The sequence below is a fragment of the Cyphomyrmex costatus genome, unplaced genomic scaffold (genome assembly GCF_001594065.2).
Source record: "Cyphomyrmex costatus isolate MS0001 unplaced genomic scaffold, Ccosl1.0 scaffold273, whole genome shotgun sequence".
Taxonomy (NCBI): domain Eukaryota; kingdom Metazoa; phylum Arthropoda; class Insecta; order Hymenoptera; family Formicidae; genus Cyphomyrmex; species Cyphomyrmex costatus.
This window is the reverse complement of record NW_017276833.1, coordinates 475,871-486,839: the sequence shown is the minus strand read 5'-3', so window position 1 is coordinate 486,839 and position 10,969 is coordinate 475,871. Positions and strand designations below refer to the sequence as shown.

General features: G+C 33.3%; 1 protein-coding gene across 1 annotated transcript; it reads right to left on the bottom strand.

The window, feature by feature from the left end:
- Positions 1 to 331: 331 nt before the first annotated feature.
- On the bottom strand, positions 332 to 9,838 carry Culd (CUB and LDLa domain). Its single transcript, XM_018540860.1, has 12 exons — positions 9,596 to 9,838; positions 8,462 to 8,629; positions 6,434 to 6,792; positions 6,037 to 6,206; positions 5,462 to 5,682; positions 4,825 to 5,179; positions 4,402 to 4,611; positions 3,345 to 3,464; positions 2,678 to 2,911; positions 1,926 to 2,076; positions 1,216 to 1,674; positions 332 to 1,106 (listed from the first exon to the last, which is right to left on the bottom strand). Exons 1-12 carry the CDS (start codon positions 9,836 to 9,838, stop codon positions 332 to 334), a joined length of 3,465 nt encoding a protein of 1,154 aa, XP_018396362.1.
- Positions 9,839 to 10,969: the final 1,131 nt, after the last annotated feature.

The window sequence follows — 10,969 nt, the reverse complement described above, 5'->3', positions numbered from 1 at the left end:
TGTAAACTAATATTATTAAGGATTACATTATTTCCGATTTTTTAAAAAAGCCTTATTCAGTGAAAGTGGATCTTTGTATTTAATAATATTTCTGTAAAATTATACTACTCAAAAAAATTAGGGGATTACGTTTTCTCTGTAAATTTTTACTTATTTTTAAATTGTAATTACTCATAGCAAAATTCTTCTATTGTCTAACAAAAAAAAAAACTCGACGAACATAATCATTAATACCATCTCAAAAAATTGTGAACTTCAGCTTATTTATGCTAATATAAGCGCAAATGCTTGATTACTTTACCATTAATCAGCTTCGTCAAACGAGAACAAATTAATTTGATGGGACATCTTCGTTGGAGCGCCAAGTACGAGTGCGTATGTACCTTTCTCTTCTTGTTTGTTCCGACGATGCGATTAGATTGCGCGTTGGTCTATGCTTTGGTGTGCCGAATAATATCACGGTGACCGAATGTCGGTGTTCATGGTTGATGTTGAAGTTTTTGCGTGCTAAATACGAGTCGAGGATCTTGATGCCTTCATACAAACTATCTATATTGCAGCTAGAGTGTTGCCGATTACTATGTAATCGATGGTTTTGAGTGATACAAGATATGCTCTTTGGTGTGTCATTCGGTGTGTTTGCTATTGTTCTAGGACTGATACATTCGACGCTGCTAGTTGCTTCCGACACCATTTCAAAATTGTCTTGCAGCTTATCACAACAGTTGTTAATCGTTGAGATCGTATTAATGCAACTACCATAGGAGAACTTTTTGGAGGAACAATACAAAGTGTCGCAAGGCGACAAAGTGGCTGTTAAATTGGTGCTATGATAAAATGGTTTCGACAGTTTGGAACCTAAATGTTTGACAATAGCACTTTTTGAAACAAAAAAATCTTCCTCTTGATGCTCGTCGATTTTCCTTACGAGAGAAGACACGATTGCTATTTGATCGCGTTCTGACTCCGACATCTGACAATTTTCGTTTATCACAGAAGTTGATAGATTACCAACTAATAGATCTTGCAGGTTGGAACAGCTAATAGCACAGCCACACGCGCCCTCACAAGAGCAATTAGTATTCTTCCCATCCAAATTGTCAACCCTTCAATTAAATACAATTTAATATGAGTAGCAGTTAAAGAAGTAATATGATAAGTAGATACGCTATGTAGATTCTAGATTACTATATGTTATAAAAGCCTTGAAATTACTTATCAACGAGCTCTTCACAATCTTCTTCTGAAACATGTCCGTTATTCTCTTGCAGTACTGTAGTATCTTCTTCGACATCTTCACGCACGATTAGATCATTTGGGGGATCTTCTTGTTGATTCGTACCCGAAGCGATACAATCTGTCTGATATGTATCAAGAGTCTCAGTGTTCATGAATAAGGATGGATCACTAGGAGGTGGACGATCGCCAAAGGAGGTCTGAGGACATTGCACGCTGCATCGGAGTCGAATAGGACAAATTTGTTTCATTGACGTTGACAAATTAGCTATGCTTCTCAATATAGTTCCTGGTGGTGTGATATACGGAGGCGGTGGACTTTCTGGTATACACTGTGCACATCGACTGTTTTCCGAAGATATTGGAGTCGTTTGGTTGCTACGATCGTTGCTCGCGCTCTCCACGATCAAATAAGTAGAAGAATTAGCATCTTCGTACCTTTAATCGTAAAGTTTAAAATTGAAACTGTATAGTTTTGTAAAAATGTTTTTAGAATTTGTTTACACCATTTAGCAGAGCATGACTTTTTCGAATACAGAAAAGAACTTAAGATATTGAAAAGTACCAAACAGGAAAAAATTAAACTCGGATTAAAAAAAATTGAATTTTAATCTTATTTTGTTCAGAATTACTATACCCAAAATTGTATACTACTTTACCCAATAAAATGAAAGAAATGAGCATCTTACTGATTTGAAGAGCTTCTGTTGAAAATTCTGTCGCGTTTTAAGCATTGAGCTTTCTTCGACAAAGCAAGCTTTGCGACTTCTTCATAATCTGGCGGAGCCTCATAGCCAGGAGGATCATCCGGAATAGATATTTCATCAATTCGTGCACCGTCTGTAATATCAAAAACTGTCCGAAGTATCATAAGAGATGTTTTGCTCGCACTGTTTCATGGGAGCTAACTAACTTCCATTAGTAGTTTATAGTATGCTATAATTCACATGTTAAATTCGCGATATTATCTATTAATTTTGTATAAACATTCACAGATAGAAATGTATCAATCATATTTTTCTATCTCTAAAAAGTACAAGTAAATTTAAATATATGTTTTGAAGGTCAAAAATTGATAATAGAGGTCCCAGTTTCAATGATCTTAACTTAACGTAATGTTATGAATTAAAAACTTTTTAAGTTATCTCCTGGTAGGAATTATAAAAAAAGGCTCACTTTTTCAGCTCGCACACTATTAAGTTCGGTCTCTGTCTCTCTTACTTCGTGATTCCCTATTATCAACTTTTACCTCAAAAAACATTCTTGTTGTGCTTTGTTTGTGTTCGTGGTTGATCTAAAAAAAATGTATTATTTTTACATCATGCTTGATTCAAAACAAATAATTTTTATGAAAAAAGATTGATTAATTTTCTTAATTTAAATAAATGTACTAAAAGTGTTCTAAATGAATATTTTCCGCAAAGAAATTGCGAAGGCGTACCTAAAAGTTCGCTGATTGTTTCTAAACGAGACTGTAGTTCTCTTTGTTGTCTGGCTCTGGCTCCAATTCTGTATAGCAGTATAATGAGAGCCAATATTAGAATGATTAAGCCAAGGCTACTAGCAACGAATACCAAAGTGGCAGTTTTCAAATCTGGATATCGATCGATCTTCGGAAAATAATAATTCGCTTTGTTCATGTGCCACTTATGATCGCGCGGTTTCATCTCCCAATCTGTACGTGAAATTTCATTCGGAAATTAATTTATAAAAATAGTACATATACTTACTATCTAAGAATTCAAGGGCACGGAGCCAATTTTATAACGAATAAGTTTAAACATTTTGTAATAAAGAAGTTTAATCTAAAATATAAATACATAATGTACATGTTTAAACATGTACATTATGAAAAATATACATATCGTAAAAAAATGTTATTTAAATACATTACATTAAAAAGAAATGTTTATTGTAAACAATTATTATTTAAACATTTTGTACAAATTTAAATTATTGCTACAGTTATTATAGCATATTTGTTTTGTTTAAAAAAAAGTATATAGAATTGTTACATTGCATTAATTTCGATATAATTTTCTCTGCATTAGCTTTTACACAAACTCATTTTTAAATACAAAATCGATTGAAAACGAATAGATACATACTTTGAAAACACGTCGTTGGTTCATCGCTGTTGTCACCGCAATGATCAAAACCGTCACAATTCAGCTTGCTTGAAATACACCTGTGATTCTGACACAGAAAATCGGTGCCCGCAAAGCAATCTGCAACGTATTATCCAGAGGAGGGCAACTTTCAGCTTGGTTCCCGTCTCTTACTATCCCGCTTACAAGCTAAATGCCGATCAATATTTAGATTGCGCGGAATAGTATTATAAGACGAGGAATGGGAACCAAGTTCAAAATCGGCCGAAATGTGTAGATGCTTATAATCTGGCTACACAATCCAATAAAAAAAACAAACGAAATGTATATTAAGACGGAGATGCACGCTCGTAAGTGATTTTCGTATACAATATATAACGAGTATTCATACAATATTCTAATATTTGTACATTCTATGACGATTCTTTTTCTACTGTACCGAAATATTCAGCGCATTGGGAATACTAATTAAAATTCGCATAAATACACTACTCAACAAAATTAAAGCATCACCTGTGTTCCACCCAGTAAAAATAGACAAATTTCGAGATAGAATAACTTTGTTAAAAAAACATCGTATTGAGATTTTCAGAAAAGCATTTTAAAACTTGAAATCTCTATTTTTCAGATCGGTACTTCAAAGAATGATATTTCCTCAAATTACTGATATTTCATAAAGACATAAAGTTACACAAACTGCAGATGCAACAAATCTGAAAAATTCGTATAGAATTTTGAGATCTGATGCATCTTCATTTATGAAATATCAGTAAAACCGTTTTTAGTACTGCTTTGAAGTACCGGTCTGAAAAGTAGAGATTTCAAGCTTTAAAATAATGCTTTTTCAAAAATCTCGATACAATGAGATGTTTTATAGCGCATTTCAGTAGATATACAGTTTTAAGATTTTATTTAAATTATGCAAATATTTATATGTAATTTTTGGTGAGGCACCCTATGTTTTCAGCAGTAAAGAACTACCTTAAAACGTGCTTAATTCATTGGAATGAGGCCATCATCTTGCATCTCATTTATTTGTCATCGAGGACAGACTTACCCTCTATGTAACTGAAGGCTGCATACGCAATTGCCAAGTGAGAACTTGGATTGAATGTACCACGAAGACTCACATGGAATCCGTTGATGATCGGTGCTATGTGTTCCCTGTGTATTAGCGATCGTAATTGATTCGCTGGATGTCGAATAACTTCCAGTGACATCAGAGCCGAAGTTGGACCCTCCTTGATGATTAACTCCGTGTTGCCGGCTGAAAAATAATCGTGCTCGGGTACTTATGGGAAAACCGATTCTGCCTATTTTTTTTATAATCAGAATCATGCTTCACATTAATTTCATCTTTTCTATGAGGTTGCTCCATGGAAGAATAGACACTAATTGAAATTAATTGGCAGAAGAAGAAGAAATTTTTGTCGTTTTGTTAGATATTTGAATAAAATATTTAATTCGTCTTGCAACGTACCCATGCCAGCGAAACTCACTACCTTCAGATACATATGCGTCTTCATATGCAAGAAGTTCTTAGGTGGTCTGATTAGCCAAACGCAATCATAGATCTTCACTCCTCGACCGACCATGTTTATCATCGTAATAGCGCCGCCTAAATTTTCCACATATCCACCGCAGTCGGTGATCGGCTGTACAGATTTGTCATATGTATGTCCGATAATGAAGGAGTAAAAGGCCTTGTAACCAAGACCTGTACCGCCATTCGCATAGAATCTTATCAGTAATGATGAACCAGAGCTCACTATGATCGGAGGGCGAAATCGGGCTCCACTACTCACGTCTAAACGTTGTCCATTCCAATCATAAAACTGTTGACGGTAAACGAATCGAGAATATCGTTTAGTCATGAAATTATTCGACAGAGTAGAAAAAAATTTTTAATTAAAATATTCGAATAAATATTTTAATAGATTAAACTTTCTTTCGATTTACAAATAATATTAATTGTTTAATTATTTTTCTTATAAAATACGAAAGATTATTGTTTTAAGAAAAAAGAATTGAGCTAAAACTGCGGAACATATATTTGATATCAATTTGTTACACAAAAGTCTTTCTGATAGTTAATTAAAAGATAATTAGAAATGCACCTCCATTATGGAGACCGTCGCTAATTGAAAGTCGCTAAACAACAATCTGATACGACAGGAAGGGGCTTCATTGGGGCACGTTATGATATATTCCAAGCTCAAGTCACGAGGATATCGAGCCGGAAAAAATGGCGACATCAAAATACCCTCGCCAGTACTATTTAAATTCTTTGTCGATGCTCTTGATGTCATTTCTGTCCCTTTCAGATGCAATCTATTTCCTGGAACGAGAGTGTCGATTTCAGAATACTTTCCAACACGGCCAATATAATAAGAATGGGAAAGTATGGTATATATTAAATGCTAAAATGTATCTACTTTAAAAACGTGTCAAAATGCTTAAAAGTAAAAATACGTAATAATAAAAATAAGCTGACTATTGTGTATTGACATATCGTTAGTGTCATATATAGTATTACGGCAAGCTACTAACAACAAGAAATAATTCCATAAATAATAACTAGAAATTGCCACCTACTAATAGCGGAGATATTAAGGGGTGTCATTATAACTACACTAGACATAGCACCACCTTTTCTTCTGTTACAATGTTAATTACTAATTTCTTTACTAACTTTCTGCTGTACATTCGATGGTAAATGCGTGCTTGTGAGACTGGCTGTAAAGTAGAGTTATAGACAGAGTTCTTGTGCTCGATCTATACGTGATCGGTGCGTACAATCCACAGAAAGGTGAACCGGAAACCTCTTCGTAGGGTGGTTCCGAAAGCCATACGTAGTCACATCTAAAACGTATATACAGGGTGTCTCAGTAAACTCTGTTATAAGGCAATATCTCCGTTACCGTTAATGATACGCGAAAATGTCTAATGAAGAAATTGTTCGATTCGGAGGGGGACATATATGTTTTAGTCACCTTGTTTTTTTTTCTAGTTGGAGGCTCCAAAAAGATATGAATTTTATTTGATATTTCATTCGATAGCATGTTCAATAGTCACCATTCGATATCTACCTGCATGGGCTGTCCGTGAGGATTCCACCGTCACCACAGTGATGTGGAAGCGCAATATTCTTGAAAGTGAGAACTATCATGCAGGACGGACAAGTCACTAGTTCAAGACTGCAATGATGATGTGAACTGTTAATCATCGTAGAGAAAAGATGCGGCACCAATTGCCTTGATAAATTTCTGACGAAGGCGACGTTCTTTGCGTAGAGAATGCTTTTCTCGCCTAACTCCAGATACAGACGTCTGCCATTATAAGATCCACAGATGTCATTGTTCTGAATAATATTCCCAGTTGTAGTGAAGATCCACCAGAATATTGCAAAGATCACTGAATTCACGACAGTATTTTGTAAAGAAAAAAAAACGCGCAAAACACAATTTATTTATGAAAATTTATAGGAAATACAATTTTTGCGTACATGTGAAAAAAATATAAGATGTAAGAAAGGGATGAATTAAAAAAAAAAAACATACAATTTCCTTGCCATAAGAATTATTAGATATTCTAAAAGAGGACATTATTTTTTTTTATATATACGGAAATTTATTTTTCTTCAATGAGATAATATAAATTGAAAACTTTCCAAATGTGCGTTTCCCGCAAGTTGCAATAAACTAATAACGTCAATCAATGTATTGCTTACCATATTTGAAATGAGACATATTCGTAGCGCGAAAAACGACTACTACATTTTTCTGTCAGGAAACCCGACGTGAGTGTGTATAATTTCGTTAGCGCAGTGACGGTGTAATATATCTCGTTAATATCAAATAAAGCATTCCTATGGTATCTCTTGAGCACGTGCCCATCTGTCCCGCGAAGTTCAACAAGATCATATCGTAGTAAAATCAATATTAAAAAGCTATCTTACATAGAATATAATTATTTTCTCTTCAAAAGTTTTATAGCTTATAATATAAGTTATCATATTATTTTGCTTCTCGAAATTACGATAATTGAATTTTTAATCGTATAAGGTACTAAAGTAAGTAATAATAAGCGCAATTTTTTTATTATTGTCTTTTATAGAAAAATTATGTTATTTCGTTTATGATCTAATTATTGTAATTTTTTTGTGAATGATAATAAAATACAAATAACAATGGCAATTACAACGAGAAATATCTCTACTATAATAGAATACTATTTCTATCAAGTTATTTCAACAATCGTATATAAACTTACCTTTTTAAAAAAGGTAAAAAAAAGCGCTAAGAGTGCGTGTGTCTTTAATTATACTTTAATTGTATAGAGAAGGATTTTTAGATTTATTTAAATAAACAATTGTGTGTGAAAAAGGTAGGAGAATCCGAAAATTAATATCATATTTTATCGAATAAAACAAAACAATTCTAGCATTCTCTTATATTGATAATAATTTATACTCATTGGTTTTAATTTAATGGCATTTTATTTGACATTCTTAATAAAGTTTGGATTATTTAAAGTTTATTTTATTTTATTTACAATTAATTGCTATTTCTTATTTATTGATTAATGTATTTTACATTTATTAATGTATTGATTATTGTAACATATTGTATTTATAAATTAGCAAATTAATTATTTTTCTGAAAAATCTTTGTTGAACCTGCTTTCGTAACTTATCCTTAATATTTCTTCCCTTTAATCAATTAATATTATATGTTCGATAATCTTTAACACTTTCATTACACATTTGAGGCTTCCACGGGTATTTTTTTCAATTATACCAGAAGGTTTACGGGTTATACTTTAACACTTTCTTTGATCAGGAGTGATAGAAAAATTGTTAAAAATTATCATGACAATTTGGGTCTAAAAAATAATTATTATTAACCTTAAATTCAAATTTTCATGAATTCAATAAATTATTTCAATTCATAACTCACTTACTTCATATATTTCATGTTTAACGTCGAAGAACTTCCGTCATTAAGATTTTTATTGGAAATCTTTTGTGAGAATATTTCTTAATATTTTTTCTTGGGTATGTATGCTATCTGTCTACTTCTATGATGAGACCAAACGAATCTCATATAATGACCAACCGAAGCTAATAATAAAATACAGATTCCCACTGCCTTGATAAACATCCGTTTTCGTACATCAAATTCTTGCGAAGATGTCCAGCTTAAAAACTCAACTATGTCCTTTGCCATTTGCGATATCGTCGATGGAGTGCCATCATCATATTCCACCACTCCTGTACTTAGCATCTGTACATGATTTTATATTATAATACTTCGTAACGGTTATCAAATGCTAGAGCGCGCAATTAAAATTTTATTAGCATAAAAGATTAATCAGAGAAAGAAATATTAACTGTATTAATGCCCAAATAATTTCTCTTGATAAAGTTTAATTTAACACGATCAATTTCTCATCGGCATTTATCACAAATTTACAGAGGAAATAATTTAGTGAATATTTATTATATAAATTGTTCGATTATTAAGGAGTACCAAGGCTGGTTTATCGTAGTTTTTAAATGATTTAAAAAAAATTGTATTGATTAGTTATGTAAATTAGTTTGTTTCTCTGAAGAGGGCTAAAAAGTTAACCGAAACATGTAAGAACGTAACTTTTATAATAAAAGAGCATTATTTAAATAAATGGTTTTTGTCACTTATATTAGTGGTGTTTTTAATTGCGCGACATCTTCTGCGCCCTACTCCCTTTATTCTTTTCAATTTTTTGAATTATAAGGAATCTTAATTGATTTTATTATTATATACAGTTTAATATAATTTATTTATTTTCAATTTCGTGTCTAGAATGTTTTCTTTTCTAAATTACATAATTTTTTTTAGATTTTTATGTACATATAGTCCAGAACAATAGAAAACATCTGTTATGAAGCTCAAGATTGCAGATCGACAATTTCACATTGCCGATAAAAGGCCATTACCAGGAGTGATTCTCAGGATTCGTAACGAATGAAGGTAATGAACGCTTTGTTTTATTTAATTATAAACAGTAGTTTAAATTTTATTTAATTATTTACAGCTGACAATGAATATTAAATATCATGAGGAAGAGGTAATGCTTTTGATAAAATTCATAATTGATTTTTATCTCATAATCAAATTTACTGAGAAGCTATCGGTAAAAGAAGGCAAAAGAATAACTCTTTTTATTTATATAAAAATATATGGAATAATATCATTGAATAATACCATTACCTGCGCCATACTCATTACGTTTCCAGGGAAGTAGATATTAAAATATTGCTGGTCGCTTAAAAATATACCTGCTGGCGGTTCCCTCCAACCCGTCAACAAAGAAAATAAGTAATTTCTACCGTTTCTTCTAGCGCAAATGATGTAGGTCAGATCTGGTGGATACGCACCGAAATTGGCCGCCTTGGCCGCTTCCTCATTTGGGTAAGGAAGTGGCAATAAATCAGACAACCTTCCGGGTCTCATGTAGTAATTTCCCTCTTCGTCGGGTCCATCTTCAATCTGCATATCCGAATGCAATATATTATTCTATGAAATATGAATGCACATCCACACGTAGAATTTTATGGAACTGGCAAACGTTTCGACCAATGTTCTTGGTTATCATACCAAAAAAATTAATCAAAATATTTATTAGTTGTAATACCATCCATGTAATTTATTATTAATTGTAATAAAATTTAAGTCCATTTATCTACGTTGGCTCTTATTGATGTGTTTCAAAATATTCTTTATTAGGTTTATTCTATTGGCCACATATGTTCAAGTAAACTTGTTATAAATATTGCGCAAATCACTTGTACAAGAAACTTATTAATGTCACATGCGTGTGACAAAACTTAAAATACATGGAATGGTGGTTAATATATCATTCTCATTTTCGGTTGAATGGAGAACTTTCTCGATAAACCAATTTGTAATTGTATTATATGTGTGTTTAAGCGCGAACTTGAAGTCAATTACGGAAGCTGCAAAAAAAGAGGAGAGGAAATAAAAAGAAAATGCCTCAGGGATGAAATCAACAAATCCGGCGAGGGATAAATTCAGGCCTGCTCTGCCTACCTCGTATTCGGCGGCGATGGTCTTGACCTCGTCCTGCGTATGCGACACGTCCATCAGATCCATGAATCGTACGTAGCGCAAGCTGTGGCACGTGTAGCATATGGTTCTGAAGACCTGCCAACCCCGCCGTACGGCCGAGTGATCCAGAGACGTGAGATAACCGTCGAGGTCCCAGGGATAACTGGGCAGGACCGCGACGCGGCCCATTGCTTGAACCGATCGGTCCAGGAAATACAAGCATGCACCGCAAGTAGCACTCGCGCCCACCAATACGCTTAGAAAATTCCTCAAAACTCTTTTTCCACACCTCCACTCAACGCCGTTGCACCACGTGTAGATTTCACTGAATTGCTGGCGTTGAAAGCAACATTTCACTGGGAATGAAAGATAGCTTTTACTCAAAAGCATAGCCATTTTTCTCTAACACAAGACAATCTCGGGGAAACAATTGATAGTACAACTCGTTTTGCGAGTATACTGAGTACCGTAGGACATTTTATGTGTATAAAATGAAAATGTCTCGTAACGTTGAAT

What these genes read in the sequence shown, in the direction of transcription:
- Culd (XM_018540860.1), bottom strand. Translation starts at nt 9,838, where the DNA reads ATGAGACCCGGAAGGTTGTCTGATTTATTGCCACTTCCTTACCCAAAT. An exon ending in ACGTAATGAGTATGGCGCAG is followed by an intron (nt 8,630 to 9,595) that starts GTAATGGTATTA and finishes AATCATGTACAG; the next exon opens with ATGCTAAGTACAGGAGTGGT. An exon ending in ACCAACGACGTGTTTTCAAA is followed by an intron (nt 2,912 to 3,344) that starts GTATGTATCTAT and finishes TTTCACGTACAG; the next exon opens with ATTGGGAGATGAAACCGCGC.